General features: G+C 38.6%; 1 protein-coding gene across 4 annotated transcripts in view; it reads left to right on the forward strand.

Moving 5' to 3' along the window:
- Window positions 1-8,588: 8,588 nt before the first annotated feature.
- The window catches only part of MINPP1 (multiple inositol-polyphosphate phosphatase 1), a 52,385-nt gene continuing 43,321 nt past the window's right edge, over window positions 8,589-17,652 (forward strand). For 2 of the 4 annotated variants that reach the window (XM_009458906.5, XM_009458907.5), the window contains exons 1-2: window positions 8,589-13,132; window positions 15,907-16,104. In XM_009458906.5, coding sequence (XP_009457181.3) covers window positions 12,496-13,132; window positions 15,907-16,104 — 835 coding nt within the window. In that variant the 5' untranslated portion in view covers window positions 8,589-12,495. Of the gene's footprint in view, window positions 13,133-13,377; window positions 13,894-15,699; window positions 15,810-15,906; window positions 16,105-17,652 lie in introns of those variants that run through there. The other 2 variants (XM_063780849.1, XM_063780850.1) reach the window with 2 other exon arrangements.

Here is a 17,652-nt window from a genome sequence, read left to right on the forward strand (position 1 = left end):
CCCAGCCTTGGGCATTCCTTTATAGCAACACAAACAGAGAAAGACATATGCAATTTGCCATTTTAATCATCTTTAACTGTACAATTTGGTGGTATTAATTATATTTACAATGTTGTGCAACCGTTACCACCATCTATTACCAAAGCCCTTTCATCACCCCAAATAGAAACTGTGCTTATTCAGCAAAAACTCCCATTTTCCTCTCCTTCCAGCCCCTGGTAACCTCTGGTAACCTCTAATCTACCTCCTGTCTCTATGAATTTGCCTATTGTAAATATTTCACATAATGGTATCATACACTATCCTTTTGTGTCTAGCTTATTTCACTTAGCATAATGTTTTCAAGGTTCATCTATCTTATAGCATGTATCAGTATTCCATTCTTCTTTTCTATGGCTGAATAATAATTGTATGTATATACTGCATCTTGTTTATCCATTTATCTTTTTGTTTGTTTGTTTTTTAAAGACAGGGTTTTACCATGTTGGCCAAGCTAGTCTCGAACTCCTGAACTCAGGTGATCCGCCCACCTTGGCCTCACAAAGTACTGGGATTACAGGCGTGAGCCATCGTGCCTGGCCTATCCGTTTATCTTTTGATAGACATTTTGGTTGTTTCTACCTTTTGTCTATTGTGAATAATGCTGCTATGAACATTAGTGTACAAGTCACTGTTTAAGTTGTTGTCTTCAATTCTTTTGGGTATTGTATTAGGCCATTCTTGCATTGATATAAAGAAATACCTGACACTGGGTAAGTGCCAAAGAAAAAAGGGTTTAGTTGGCTCACATTTCTGCAGTCTGTACAGGAAGCATAGCAGCATCTGCTTCCAGGGAGGCTTCAGGAAGCTTCCAATCATGATGGAAGGCAAAGTGGGTGCAGGCATGTCACATGGCAAAAGCCAGAGCAAGAGAGGAAGTGGGGAGGTGCTGCACACTTTTAAACAATCAAATCTTGTGAGAACTCACAATCTTGATGACAGCTAGAGATGGTGAAGCCACTCATGAGAAACCACTCCCATGATCTAATCACCTCCCACCAGGCCCCAACTCTAACACCGGAGATTAATTACATTTCAACATGAGATTTGCATAGGAACAAACAGTCAAACTATATCCGGTATATACTTAAGAGTAGAATTACTGGGTGATAATTCTGTTTTATGTTTTGAGGAATTGCCGAACTATCTTCCTCAGCAGTTAAACCATTTACATTCCCACCAGCAGTATACTAGGTTTCCAATTTCTCCACATGTTCAACAACACTAGTTATTTTTTCTTCTAATTATAGCCATTCTAGTAGGTACAAAGTGGTATCTCATTGTGGTTTTAGCATCTTTTGAGTTGCTTATTGACCATTTACATGTCTTATTTTTAGAGAAGTGTCTAAGTCTTTTGTCCATTAAAAAAATTGAGTTATTTATCTTCTATTTGTTGAGTTGTAGGATTCTTTATGCGTCCAATTCTTTTGGGTATTGTATTAGGCCATTCTTGCATTGCCATAAAGAAATGCCTGAGTATATTAGTTTTTTGTCAGATATATGATTTGCAAACATTTTCTCCAATTTTTTGTGTTATCTTTTCACTCTCTTTATAGTGTCAATTGATACACAATTTTGATGAAGTCCAATTTATCAGTTGTTTCATCACTTGTACTTTTGATGTTATATTTAAGAAACCATTGTCAAACCCAAGGTCATGAAGATTTTTCAGTATGTTTTCCTCTAAGAGTTTTATAGCATTTAATATTTAAGTGTTTTATAGCATTAAATTTTGGTCTTTGATCCATTTTGAGTTAATTTTTGTACATTGTGCAAAAGTATAGGTCCAACTTCATTCTTTTGCTTGTGGGTATCTAGTTTCCCCAACACCACTTGTTAAAGAGATTGTCCTTTTCCCCATTGAGTGGTCCTGGAACCCTTGCTGAAAATTAATTACCCATAGATGTGAGTGTTAGTTCTGGCCTCTCGATTCTATTCCATTGGTCTATATTGTCTATCTCTGTGCCAAGTCCATGCTATTTCAATTACTATAGCTATGTAGTAAATTTTAATATCAGAAAATGTGAGTCCTACAACTTTGTTCCTCTTCAGATTATTTTGGCTATTTTGGGTTCCTTGAAATTTTATATGAATTTTAGAGTAGGTTTTTCCATTTCTGCCAAAAGCGCTGTTGGGATTTTAATAGCGTGATTACATTGACTCTACATATCATTTTGAGTAGCGTTGTCATTTTAACAATATTAAGTCTTCCAACTTATGAACACAGGATCTCTTTCCATTTATTTAAGTCTACTTTAATCTCTTTCCAGAATGCTTTGTAGTTTTCAGTGTACAAGTCTTCTGCCTTCCTGGTTAAATTGATTTCTAAATATTTTATTCTTTTGGGTACTACTGTAAATAAAAAATTCTTAATTTCCTTTTCAGATCTTTTACTGCTAGTGTGTAGAAACACGACTGATTTTTGTGTGTTGATTTTGTATTCTGAAGCTTTGCTAAATTTGTTTATTAGCTTTAAGAGGCTATTTTTGGTATTCTTTAGGGCTTTCTACACTTATATCACTTGCAAATAGAGATAGTTTTACTTCTTCCTTTCTAATTTGGATTTATTTTATTTCTTTTTCTTGCCTGATGGGTCTGGCTAGAACTGCCAATACTATGTTGAATAGAAGTGGCAAACACAGGCATCCATGGCTTCTGATTTTAGTGGAAAAGCTTGAAATTTTTCCCCATTGAGAATGATGTTAGTCGTGAGTTTTTAATACATGGTCTTTATCATGTGGAGACAGTTCCTTTCTATTCCTGGTTTGTTGAACAGTTCTATCATAAAGGAGGAATGGATTTTCTCAAATGTTCTTCTATATCAATTGAGATGATCATGAGTTTTTCACTCCTTCATTCTATTACTTGGTGTATTACATCGACTGATTTTCATATGTTAAACCATTCTTACATTTCTGGGACAAATCTCAGTTGGTCATAGTGTAAAATTCTTTTAAGGGCTGCTGAATTTAATTTCCTAGTATTTTGTTGGGGATTTTTGTATCTATAATGCATTCATAGGGGACATTTGGCTATAGTTTTCTTGTATTGTCTGTCTAGCTTTGGTATCAGGGTAATGTTGGCTTCATAGAATGACTCAGAAAGGGTTCTGTTTCTCAACTTTTTGGAGGAGTTCGAGAAGGATTAGTGTTAATTCGTTTCTAAATGTTTGGTAGAATTCACCAGCGAAGTCATCAGTTCCTGGGCTTTTCTTTGTTAGGAGAGTTTTGGTTGCTGATTCAACCAAAATTGAATATCATTACTTTTTATAGATCTATTCAGATTCATTCTTTCTTCTTGAGTCAACTTTGTTGGTTTGTGTGTTTCTAGGAATTTGTCTATTTCATCTAGGTTATCCAATTTTTTGACATATAGCTCTTATACGAATTCTCTTACAATCCTTTTTATTCCTATAAATCAGTAGTAGTGTCTTTCATTTCTGATTTTAGTAGTTGAGTATTCTTTTTCCTTAATCTAGTTAAAGCTTTGTCAACTTTGTTGATCTCTTCAAAGAACTAATTTTTTGTTTCATTGATTCTATTGTTTTTCTATTCTCTATTTCATTTATTTTTGCTCTAATCCTTATTATTTCCTTCCTCTTTATGGCTTCAAACTCAATTGAACATAAAGTATTAAGAAATTTGATTTTTTTCTCAAATGTCTAAAATGTAAGAATAAATATATCTAGAGTCATCAAAAAGCAGCCTGTTTGTCAGATTTACTGTTTAATCCATGTAAACAGCTTTCATATAATTCATGATAGAATATTACTATGTGCTTTGGAAGACACTGAGGAAAGACAAAAGGTCATTGGGCAGAACCACCCTAGATTGAATGTTAAGGCCATCTTCTAGTTTGCAGGACTTGTGGTAGACAGACAGAATAATATCCTGGACCTCTTGGGTGTATACAGGACAAACTGAAATAAACTCTCATTTTTAGATCATAATGTCATTATGAAACATATCAATTTGGTCTATTTCTGAAGAAAACAAGCACAATGATAAAGTTTGAATGTTTGTCTCCTCCAAATCTCATGTTGACATTTGATCCCCAATGTTGGAGGTGGGGCCCACTGGGAGGTGTTTTGGTTGTGGGGGCAGATCCTTCATGAATGGCTTGGTGCTGTTTTCACGGGATTAAGTTCTCACTCCTACTTCCCATGAGATCTTATTGTTAAAAAGAATCTGATACCTTCCTCCCCTCTCTTGCTCTCTTCCTCCCTGATCATGTGACACACGGGTTCCCCTTTGCCTTCCACCATGATGGAGGCTTCCTGAGGCCCTCAACAGAAGCAGATGCTGGCGCCATGCTTCTTGTACAGCCTGCAGAATTGTGTGAGCCAAATAAACCTCTTTTCCTTATATATTACCCAGCCTCAGGTATTTGTTTATAGCAATAAAAACAGACTGAGACACATGATGAAGACCCTTTGATATCCTATAAATATTGATTTCTCTCCCTGAGAGAAGAGCATGAATCTAAGTGATGCCATTACTGTAATGTGAATTCCACAACTCTCCTCAAAGATGTGGCCCATATGTTCCTAATAATGGCTTTCTAAGAATCTGTTCTGAAGGGGTACCTTCTCTCTGATTTTCATTTGCATTTCCTGCTTAGCTTACACACTTCACCTTGCCTACCCACCTGTCCTGACCCCAATAACCTCCATCATCAGACATCTCATCTTACCTACCTACTTTCTACTTTTCCCAGTCCTTCCCATGCTTCATAAACCATGATCATGAGCTAGAGACACAAGGTCATAGCTAAGGAGTTGGGATCAGAAAATCGCCTTCTGTGATTTTCCATTATTCTCAATACATAACTTCAACAAAATCAAGAAAAGCATGAAAGGACATCCTAAGGGGTCAGGTGAGGTTGCAGTGAGGTTAATCGGTCAATAGTTTCTTTATGCCAATTAGGATTTCTGCAGAAAACAATGAAACACTGGTTTAAACAGTAAAAATATTTTAATTCCTTACAGAAGCCCATGGAACATACACTCCAGGTTTAATTCATCAGCTCAATAGCATCATCAATGACTTAGGTTCTTTCCACTTTCTGCTTGTCATCTCACTGTGTTGGCTTTATTTTCAAGCTAGCTCCTCCCTGGTTGCAAGATAATTGCAGCAGGTTTAGTTATCATATTCGGACATGCTAATGCCCAGGGTAGTGATCCCTTCCTTGCATTTCTTTCTCATTTTAAGAACAAAGTGTTTAAAAAATTATACTTAAAATTATTGGCATCTCTGTCAATTCAAAGATGTCAATCTCTTTCATTTTTCCTAATCACTAATAACATCTACTAAAAACAAAATGTCTGTGTAAATAATTTATTTGAATAAAATTAAAGTTGTTGAGTGAGCTCGGCTTTTGAGGAGTGGGAAAGGAGGGGTGCTTAGATTAGTGGAAGATGAGAAGCTAGTGGGGCTCAAGTCCAGCAGGAGCAGAAGTTTGGAGCCAGGACTTCCTAGCCTCTCAGGGTTTTTTTTTTAACTTCCTTACCTGAAATGATTTGTGCTATACAACTTGTCCTGGCTAAACTTTCTTAATCTCAACTGTTTCATTTAATCAATAACAACTACTGTGCCACCTTCATAATATCAATTTTCAGCATTTCATTTACTGAATATCATTTCCTTTCCTTCCAGACTATTTTACTGTGTCAAATTCAATATTCCTTTGACTCAATAGGATCTCCAATTCAGTGACCCCATTACTTGTTTGTTTATTAGGACAAGAAAAACAAACTTTCCCAGAAACTCCCCAGTAGACTGCTCCTCATATCTCATTGGCTAGAACTGAGTTGCGTGCCCATTCCTAAAACAAAACTGGCAAGAAAGATAGTTACCAAGATTGGTTCAGACCAAATCAGGATTTTTTCCTGAGGAGAGGATAAAGTGAGCTTCCTGGGAGGCAAATATTTACGCATTCCAAAGATTCCAAAGAAAAAAAGAGAATAAATACTGGGTCGTTAACTAATAGTAAGTGCTATGGTATTACAGGTAAAATTTATCCTTTTAGCCCTAGCAACAAGTGACACCTTCTGAAGCCATTATTCATTTGTCAGGAATAGGGCAAGTATTAGGAAAAGAAACACAGAAATAAACTCTGTTTCCATTTATTGCATTCTAGCACTGGTTCTACCAAATATTTGTTGGATGACTTTAGGTAAAGCATCTAGCCTCTCTGTCTTGATTGCCACATCCACAATATGAGATAAATATTATTCTGCATACTTCCTGGGAGAGCTGGGAAGATAAAGTCAGATCATTATACCACATAAAGCAAAGCAATAACACTTCCATATTTTAGCTTCCCACACTGCCTATCTGTCCTATTTTCATTTATTCATTTATACTTTTCAACAAACAGTTGCTAGTAGTTTGCTTAATGTAAGATATGGGATGAATATTTTCATGATGGCCCCTGTATCTAAGTTATCATTTAGCAGTACCTGCCTTATCTCTTGTACCGAATCAGATTAGACAGCATAGGAAGAATGAAAAGGTGAGGTGGGATAATAAGGAATGTTGTTTGTGGAAACATAATGGTTGCTTCAATTTGAGTGTAAACTGTCCTTTTTACTGAAGCAATTGCAACCAAGTGTGTGAGTTCACAGGTGCCTACATTGCTTTTTTGGCTTAGGTATTGTTTGGGTTTTAATACTGACTGATATATAATACAGACAAATCAACTCAATCAAAGAAACCAACTCAATCAAAGAAAGATGGGTCTACATACAACAAAACTGAACAAAATCTGCAAGAAGAGTGATTCATACATGGGCTATTGAGGCAACATGAAATGGACATTAATCGACTAAGTAAAAAACAGATTTCTTGAAGAATTAATAAAGAACTTTTGTTTTGGAAGTTCTCTATTGTTTAAAATTAGCCAGATGTGGTGGCCTGCACCTACAGTCCCAGCTACTCAGGAGGCTGAGGTGGAAGGATCACTTGAGCCCAAGAGGCGGAGGTTGCAGTGAGCTGAGACTGTGCCGCTGCACTACAGACAGCCTCCTGCATGACAGAGCCAGACCCTGTCTCAAAACGTGGGGGGGAAGAAAGTTCTCTATTGTTTGAAATAATAAGGAAACATTAAAGGCTCTAAAGTCAGCTAACCAATAGTCCTAAAAATAGAATGGCTCAAAAAGATTGTCCAATTTTGGAAAACTAACATTTCAAAAAGTTGTTTCACTTTTTATGAATCCTAAGATTTCCATATCCTAGAAAACTAACATCTCAGAAAAAAAAAAAGATGGTAAAACACAATTGCCATCATCTATGCCTGTTCTGGAAAAATACAGAGAAGAAGAGAGTGTTTGGTTTTTTTAACCAGGATTTGGAAAGCCATTATTTATCTCTGTGATAGAATAACAATATGTTTTGGATGGAGGGTAATTCTAGGGGAAATTATATTTCTGAACAACAGTGTTGGTTTGTGCAGGAAAATCACCAAAGAACATGACTAGAAAGTGTATAGCTACAGTTTCCCTCTTTTAAATGGGAATAGCAAAACATATAAAGAATATTGATAGGCTGGGTGCGGTGGCTCACGCCTGTAATTCCAGCACTTTGGGAGGCCGAGGCGGGCGGATCAAGAGGTCAGGAGATCGAGACCATCATGGCTAACACGGTGAAACCCCGTCTCTACTAAAAAATACAAAAAATTAGCCAGGCATGGTGGTGGGCGCCTGTAGTCCCAGCTACTTGGCAGGCTGAGGCAGGCAAATGGCGTGAATCCGGGAGGCGGAGCTTGCAGTGAGCCGAGATCGCGCCACTGCACTCCAGCCTGGGTGACAGAGCGAGAGACTCTGTCTCAAAAAAAAAAAAAAAAAAAAAAAAAAAAGAGTATTGATAGTTTAAACCTACTACAGTTTTGCATCTAGTTTCTCAAGTAGTTCTGTGGATTTAGAACCAACATTTGCTGAGGGGAAAGAATTACCAACATCAAAGTCCTAGGATGTGTCAGGGCACCAGAAGAGAAGTTTTGTCACTGTAAAATAACTCTCTTGGCAGAGCATGATAGAGACTGTAAACAGCAGGTTACTTCAATGGTTATGTGCGATTCAGTGAAGATCTCTACATTAATTGAAGCACAACTCAAGCAATTCAATGTAGCTCTGATATGCTGGAGAACAATCTAGCAGTTAGCTATCAGCAGTGGTGTGGTTCCTTTTAAGCAAAGGTAGCTTGTAGTCTTCAGACTTGTGACCTGTGCAGCCTCCACATTCAAGTGAGGTTAAAGGGACTGCTGTTGGAACATGGATCACTCCAGCCCTATCTGTACACATGGACCCCTCTTCTGTTGGCTTCCACTGCAACAAAAAGCCAATAAACACTAAATCAACATCTGGCAACTGTTAAAAGAGGAATGATGCAACAGCAGGGCAGAAAGATAAGAAAGCTCAAACTTTCTTGGCATAGGCACAAAGTTCGTTGCTTAATGTAGTTATGAGATAATAAATATCTATGAAAAACTATTTGTCAGTTTATTTAAGAGAGACGTGATAATAAGAAACCCTTTAATTCTGCTTAATAAAAGCAACTGATATTTATTTGGGGGCAGAAACTATATAAAGTCTTTATATAAGCTGTTTCGTTTAATCCTCTCAACAGTCTCATGGCTAGGTGTTATTATCCCCACTTTACAATGAAAAAGAATGGTGGCAAAATAATTTTAATTTTTTAAATATTTCACAGGTAATAAGAGATGAAGCTGGAATCTGAAAACCAGAAAGTCTAACTTCTGAGACCATGTTCTTAGTATTGTATATGCTTACATAGAGAGCCTTGCTGTTTCCCTACAGAATTTAGCTGTTTCCTTTCCTTTATTGTTTCATCCCCAGAAAACTATCTTAGTAACCTCTTTAAAAGTAAAGTAGATGGCTGTTAACTTAAAATACGATATATGACACCACGTAATCTTTTTTTTTCTTTTTGAGATGGAGTTTTACTCTTGTTGCCCAGGCTGGAGTGCAATGGCGTGATCTCGGCTTACTGCAACCTCCACCTCCCAAGTTCAAGCAATTCTCCTGCCTCAGCCTCCCAAGTAGCTGGTATTACAGGCGTCCACCACCACACCCAGCTAATTTTTTTGTACTTTTAGTAGAGATGGGGTTTCAACATGTTGGCCAGGCTGGTCTCGAACTCCTGACCTCAGGTGATCCACGCACCTCAGCTTCCCGAAGTGCTGAGATTACAGGCATGAGCCACTGTGCCTGGCTGACACCATGCAATCTTAAAAGCTGAATGACTATTTTTGAAATCCTATGGATAATCTGGCAAAAATAATTGAGCTTATCCTTTCGTATAGTGGATTGATTAGAAATGAAGTTCTACTCGAGACCCATTAATGTAGGACCATCAAGTTAAACTTTTTTTCTTTTCCACTCTGAAAAAATACAACAGATAATGTTTGCTTCTAAATAAAATTGCAGAACCACTAGCAATTCATTCTCAGTTGGATCTCCAGAGCTGACCATACAAACTTCTACTTGTTTCTCCCATTCCTCTTAGTTGTCAATCCTTTCCCATTACTTTCCCATTTCTCTCAGTTGCAAATCCAAACCATTTTCACATTTCAAGACTTAATTCCTATTCCCCCATCTTTCAAACTTGTCTCCTATGTTACTGTGGAAACTGAGGCCATCAGGCTTGAATTCTATGAACTCCCTCCTGCCAGATCTACAAATTTATCCCCATGTTCACCCATCCTTCTAACATTCTCTTAGAAGATAAGGTCTCATCTCCTTCTGGCCCAAATCAAATTCTCTACCTGTGTTTTTGGTTCTGTCCTCTCCCATCTCTGCAAGGACCTTGAACCATTAATTTTCCTTTCTGCCTCTTGTATTGTGTTAGATTTGCCAAATATATTGCTCCCATACCCACAATTTCTTATGAGGGGAGGTGATGGTCCCATGATCTCTGCAAAGGAATAGCCATGTTTCGCACTATGCAAACTTCTCTGTACTACCTGATTGGACCAAGTGGGCACCTATGTCAAAGGGCATCCAATTTACAGAGTGCCCAGATAATTCAGACATGGTCTGGCATGAAATGAGGAGCACGGCCTGTGACTTTTTAAATTTTTTCAAAGGCTGCTTAGTGCTCTAAGAACAAGATATCCATTTTAAGTGAAATGAGTGGATTTTTATTATTAGAAAAGTTATGAAATGATCTTTGATGCATGTGTTGCCTGTGAAAGTCATTCACTTTAATGTTCAGTGGGAGTAAGTGTAATCCATGTAATTGCTAGAAAGCTAGGCATCTTAGCACAGGAATAATCACACTGAACATTAGTAATGATAAAAATATCATTTATAGCGGCCTATCATATGGATTTTAAATACATCATCTCTGTCATGATAATCCCATGATATAGGTTCTAATATTACCAATTTTCAGATAAAAAAAAAAAACTAAGGCCCAGAGAACTTGGGTCACTCAATTAATAAGCGGCAGCGCTAATTAGAGTCTGGGTCCAAAGCTTAAGCACTCTTCGTCTTCTTTATATTTGGCTTTTTCCTAGCCAAAAACATGGAGGCATTGCTTACTTTTACTTTATCATTGTTATCTTGGCATAACATCAAAATAATTAGGAGCTGATATACCTAAGTGTATAAAACAGGATAAAATTAATTGATGAGGAATTAGATAAGGAAAATAAAATCAAACTAGGGGCAAATTTCATGTATAAAAATGTGTACTGTGCCATACATTTTGTAAGTGGAGTCTCTAAAGATTGCTTCATAAGGAAGAAGTGAATAATGACTTTGGGAACACTTGGTAACCCCTAGGACTCAAAAGATTGGGTGTGAGAAGTTATTAATAAGCATATGTATTAGGCAAAATACAGTGAGATGAACCTGGAACAAATGCTCGCTGAATGCACTTAGAAATATTATCAGGCGACTCAGCCTATAGAGCATACGGGTTAGAATGTCTATTTTAAGAAGGAGCGGATATTTACTAAATGCTAATTTGAGCAAAGTTCTACAGAAATATCACTGACCATGAATATTCAGGCATTGACAGGCTACAAAATAGCATATCGAAAAGAACATCTGTTGCCCTAAGGATGGTTTCCTGCACAGAACGTCTCCAAATTTTCAGCATTCATAGGCTGGCCCCGTTTCTTCTTGGTTAACATTTAGAGGCACGCCTAAACTTAGAGGTACACCTCTCTAAACCAAGGAGACACTTAAAGAGAAAAGGAGTAAAGATGGTGATGGGCTTACAAAGAGCAATGTAATAGTGTCTTTGAAGCAAAAGCTAACTTAACGAAAACGTGGTCCCAATTTCCTTAAATCTGGATCACCGTACGACTTCTGTAATACTTATTATTTCCCCAGCTGGCAAATAAACTGGAGTTCAAGTGGGAAAAAACAAGGTATTGTTCAGATTTATGATTTTTGGGGTCAAAGATTCTGAGCAATAACCTATTTAAAAACCCAGCTTTTGATTTGAGTATGTAAGTACATGGGAGGAACGTATGGATCTGGAGTGGTGGTAAATACAGAGCATGTTTGCTTCGCAAAGCAGATTAGCTCATACTTAATAATAGAGTAAATCTGTTGGGCCATGACTCAATGCACCCAAATTCTCTAGATTGCTATGTCTCTACTCGCTAAGCCTTCGGGAACAACAAGCACAGAACTTTCAGGGTGCTGTCTCACTGATGTCCGCGTTAGCTCTGGTAGACCAGGTCAAGATTATACCAAAGATTCAGGACTTAAATTCCTGCAGAATGTAAGCCCCTTTCCAAGTTCTCTGCTTTACTGTATCCTGTTTATTTTCAAACTCAAATGGAAAAAAACGAAACAAAAACCTTGGGCTTCAAGAGGCATCCTGCCGCAAGGCCCAGCGATGTGAATTTTCAACAATCGTCTCAGGCAGATTTCATGCTGATGGTTCAGGCACTAAACTTTGAAAAACACAGTATCACTGAACGTTCAGGCACTAAACTTTGAAAAACACAGTATCACTGAGTAGGGATGGTGATGTAAGAGTCATCTGTAAAAGCTGTGCTGTTTTGGCAGCCTGGGAGGCTAAGGTTTAGTCTGGGCGACTAAGGTTTAGTCCGGGCTGTATTCACACCCAAAACAACTAAAAAAGCGGAGGAGTCTTTGAGTCAATCCCTGAAGCTCCGGCTAAGAGGAAACTCGCCCACGCTCCAGGGCAGCGACGCCGGCTCCACCTCAGCCACGGCTGTCTCAAGCTTCTCGGGGTTTTCCGCCGGCTCCACCCGAGCCACAAGTCTACAGGACTCCTCGGAGCTTTCCGCCGGGACGCAAGACCCACCGCCAGGGGTTGGTACCTCCTAGAGAACAGCGAAGCGCATCCCGAGGGCCGCCGGCCGGAAGCGCCCTCCAGACCCGCCCCCTGCCCTCCGGAGCCGGAAGCTGGGCATCTGCAGCCGGCTCGGCGCACTCCACTGACCGTCCCGACGATGCGCCGTGCGCCCGGCTGCCTCCTCCGGACCTCCGTAGCGCCTGCCGCGGCCCTGGCTGCGGCGCTGCTCTCGTCGCTTGCGCGCTGCTCTGTTCTAGAGCCGAGGGACCCGGTGGCCTCGTCGCTCAGCCCCTATTTCGGCACCAAGACTCGCTACGAGGATGTCAACCCCGTGCTATTGTCGGGTCCCGAGGCTCCGTGGCGGGACCCTGAGCTGCTGGAGGGGACCTGCACCCCGGTGCAGCTGGTCGCCCTCATTCGCCACGGCACCCGCTACCCCACGGCCAAACAGATCCGCAAGCTGAGGCAGCTGCACGGGTTGCTGCAGGCCCGCGGGTCCAGGGATGGCGGGGCTAGTAGTACCGGCAGCCGCGACCTGGGTGCAGCGCTGGCCGACTGGCCTTTGTGGTACGCGGACTGGATGGACGGGCAGCTAGTAGAGAAGGGACGGCAGGATATGCGACAGCTGGCGCTGCGTCTGGCCTCGCTCTTCCCGGCCCTTTTCAGCCGTGAGAACTACGGCCGCCTGCGGCTCATCACCAGTTCCAAGCACCGCTGCATGGATAGCAGCGCCGCCTTCCTGCAGGGGCTGTGGCAGCACTACCACCCTGGCTTGCCGCCGCCCGACGTCGCAGGTGACCCCCCGGGCGGCCCGTGTGCTGTCCCGGTCCTCCCACCCGCCCTGGATGCTCTCCCGCCTCCCCCAGACCCTGGGCTTTTCCGATGCCCCCAGTTCTCTTTCCTCTTTTCCCAAGCCATCATCCCTCGGGCTACGTCCTCCCTGTCGAGGGATATTACAGACTTGGCTATCTCTTTTTCCCCTTACACGTATGTTCATTTATTAATTCATCAGGTGTAAATTCAGCACCTTGTACTCGCTGCCTGCTTTAGTAGAGTTGGGGATCCAACAGGAAAGGGGACAGACGAGGTCTCCCGCAATTTTTGCGCTCCCGTTCCCAAACTGAATTGCCCCTTCGAGCGCCAACTCATCCCTTCCCCCTTCCCTGGCGTCTAGTTTCACAATTGGGCGCACGTTTTAAAAAACAATCTAGAATTTTCTTCCTCGGGCTTTGCTTCCGATACTAGTTTTTCCTTATTTCTTTTTTTTTTTTTAAACTCATCATCTTTTTCAGATGACAGTTTTAGACCTACACCCTGTTTTAGGAACCTGATCTCAAGCCTTTGTGTCCTCCTTTTTTCTTCTGTTTTGTTCATGTTTTTAGTGTAGCGTTCCCATCATTGTAGCTGTGGTCCGTGGTCACAAGCAGTAACAACTCATTTATTCCATTAATTACACTTTTTCGAAATTTGAGAAATCATCTAGTAAAGGCCCCGTTATTTCACAGGTGAAGAACCCGAGCCCAAGAGTATGCCTTCTTAATTGTCTTTCTCTAAGGTCTAGTATCCAAGTCTTCTGTTTTCCTAGAATGGTTCTTTTTCTCTTAGAAAATGTTGTAATAGTTACAAATAATAATGATAGCATACACCTCATGCCTATTGTATGCCAGGTATGCCTCACATTTATTTTACAAAATCCTTACAACCACAATCTGGAGTTGATAGTATTTTCCCCTTATCTCAAAGATGAGGAAATTGATACACGAACACATTAAATAATTTGCCCATTTTCATACAGCTAGCTGTGGACCCAGGAAATCTGATTCAGAGCTTGCTTTCTTAGCCATTATGCTATACTGCCTCCATTTGTCCAATAACATACCTAATAAGAATAAAAACATGTAACATTTTTGTACCACAGAGATGAGCAAGCATTAATAGTTTCTTGATCACTTTTAAGGCCAGAATTGAAGTGAGGATTATTGTTTAGCTTCAAAGCCCAAGTGAAAAATTAGAAGTAGGCTGGTTTGTAATTTCTTCTGTAGCTGTTGAACAGTGAAACCATCTGTAAGGGATTTCTCCACTGATTCTGTGTCATGTTATTGTGGGTAATTCAGTTAGCCGACTTGTGTCTAATTACTTGTTGAACTGTGTTTTTTTAAAAATATATACTTTTTCCATTAGCATGAGTGAAAATTCCTCATAAATCTGTTAAATTAACAATGGTGAAAGCAGAACATATTTTAATATAACACAATATCTATAGCGACTTCCTGGAACAAGTGAATTTTTGTTCTCAGATGGCATTGCGAAGACTGGCATTTGACTCTCAGTACAGAGCCAGGGATGAAAATACTACAGTTCAGAATAAGCCCACTCCTGACCGTTTTCAGTGTCAGATAGCAAACCCTTTGCCTAGCCACTTTATTATTCTCTATAGACAATAGTTTTGCCTATTATGTACATCTGGTCTTTTGAGGGAGTCTGCTGAATTAGATTTGTAGTTTTGTAGAAACAGAACAATGCCTTTGTTTTTGTTTAAAGACTAGCAATAATTAGATAGTAACAAGGATAAAATACCCAGATGCACTTGGGAAATTACATTTTAGCGTACACAGAAAAAAGGTGACAAAGTTCGCTTATTTTCCTCGTCAAGATATTTTGTTAAGAATTGCAATCCAGTTGACAAAGTGGGCAGAATTATCCATTTCAAGAGAAACATACATACTGATTTTTTTTTGCATACACATCCAAAGCCCAGATAAAACTATATTCAATTTTCTCATATTTTATGTACAAAACTGATATGCTTGGTGTTCTTTTCATGGTAAATTGTTGGAGAAATGATTGAAAAATGTGTGTTTTGAATATGACTGAAAAAAACGTAAAGGGCACACCAGTAGTTGAAGCATGATTATGAATGCTTCTCCAATACATATTTGTTGCCCAATTGGGGGCATAATGTAATTTATTAAATTTTAAATAGAAAGTTATCTGGGGCTTCAGTTAAAAGATAAACCAATTCACAGGCCCAGCACAGTGAAGCACAGGAGACCCAAAACATCAGTGCGTTTTGTGCTGCTGTCAGTAGTTTTTGTCCAAAGCAGAATCTTTGTAAAGTAATACAGTGTTGGGAAGGTTAATTGAGAAAATAAAATACTCTGTTTAGACTTTGGCTTAGAGTGAAAAAATAGATTCCATATGTTGAATTCTCTCTCACCTTGTAAGTAGAAACTTTGCTGATTTTTAGTTTGCTTTCTAAAGTTTTCCGTGCCTGACAGAAACAGTACTTATTCATGTATGATGCAGTTTCATTGCGTAGCATCTCTACAACACATTTAATCTTCAATCTCTATTTCTTTAGCCTTTTCTAGCTATTCTCATGCGTTACAGCCATTATAAATGGGGAATAATTTTACCCCAAGAGTTTCCTGATCAATATGTGCTTATTTCAGCTGTGCGGATTAGTAAGATGTTAGTGTTCCTTTTTCACACTTAACATTTTCAATAATTTGAAACTGTCATTTATGTCAGTGATTTACAAATGTATATAAATTTTTTTCTCTTTCAGATATGGAGTTTGGACCTCCAACAGTTAATGATAAACTAATGAGATTTTTTGATCACTGTAAGAAGTTTTTAACTGAAGTAGAAAAAAATACTACAGCTCTTTATCATGTGGAAGCCTTCAAAACTGGACCAGAAATGCAGAACATTTTAAAAAAAGTTGCAGCTACTTTGCAAGTGCCAGTAAATGATTTAAATGCAGGTAATATGTCTGTTGTCTTTTATTTGAACTTACAGTTTAAATAATTTTGAACTGTGAAAATGAAAACATAAGGAAACAATCTTTTTTAAAGGCCCATAATTGATTTACATTAAGAAAATAATATGTTCTGGGTCAAAAAAATTGTATACTTTGTGCTTACTATTTACCATTTTTAGATTCATATTCTTCTTTGAGTGTTATTTAAATTAATGTACAAGATTCTAGTTATATTCTGGAGTTTTTTTGAGGGCAGAGTAATATAAAGCCTCAACTGTAGGCATTATTTTTAAAACAAATTATCTTTTCTGAATTTCCCCCTGATAAAGTGATACAAATGGAAAAATCATACAAATTCTTTAGCTTTTGAAGCAGTTCAAAAGTACCTGTTAATGTGTAAGAGGGGTAAGTTTTAGAAAGTGAAAAGCAAAGTACTATGATGTTTTTTGAGTTATATGTAGCCATGCTGAGAAGATGAGCAGTCATGTCTATCATAAGTTATTGCAGTGGATGGGCTGACTATGCAACTTACCATCCAAACTGGTGGGACACTTTCGAAAGTGAAAGGGAACACTATTAATAATTTTGCCAGGAAAGCAGGTGGGAAACCAGGGCACATGGTCACCTAGCAATGGGAGATTAAGAAAATAAGATTTTTTTCTGTTTTCTAGGAATTTATATTCCATAGGGTAGATGTTGACAAAGATACATGCAAAGATTATAGATTACATTATACTCTGAATTAATTTCCAAAAGACTGGAAGTAGATGTTGGGAAAAAAATAGATTAGAATTTATCAGTCACAGGGCCCGAATGCTTTATAAGGATCAAAAAGAAGATGCCTAGCCTAGCATTTGAAATTGAATTTTTTCTCTCTCTCCAAACTGGCAGTACATTGGCATCGCCTGTGGAGCTTTAAAAATTATTTACTTTATTGGGAAATAATTCAAACACGAAGATAACAAAAAAGGCTAATGTAGTGAACATCCCTATACCCACAACTTGGTTTTACTAAATTTTAACTTTGTGCTTCAGTTACTTGCCTTAAATAAATTGAGGTCTACTGGTCCCTTTCCTGGATCCCATTCTTCTTCCTTTCTCACCAGTGGTAATTGTTGTCATGAATTGAGCATTTATATTATCCCATGCCAGTTTTATACATAAATGGGATATTGTTTTGCAGATTTTAAAACTTTTAAGAGTGGTATCAAAGTTTATACCAGTCCAAAATTCTATTTTTATGCAACTTTTTGTTTTTGATGTAATGTTTGCAATTCTAGTCCTACATTTTAAATGTATGTATTTCATTCTACATCTATACCAATATCTAGCCATTATTCTGTTAGTAGGCAGTTAGGTTGTTGAAAAAGATTTTTTAAAACTATGTTTAGTCTCTGAATGGGCAAGAATTATGTATTTTACTGATGAAGTAACTGACAGCAACTTCTTTTTGGAAGCAGTATTAAGTATAGTGGTTAAAATAATGGATTCTGGAATTGGACTATTTGCATTTGAATCTTGACTCTACTATCCTATTGAAAAACTATGATT

The sequence above is a fragment of the Pan troglodytes genome, chromosome 8, assembly GCF_028858775.2.
Source record: "Pan troglodytes isolate AG18354 chromosome 8, NHGRI_mPanTro3-v2.0_pri, whole genome shotgun sequence".
Classification (NCBI taxonomy): Eukaryota; Metazoa; Chordata; class Mammalia; order Primates; family Hominidae; genus Pan; species Pan troglodytes.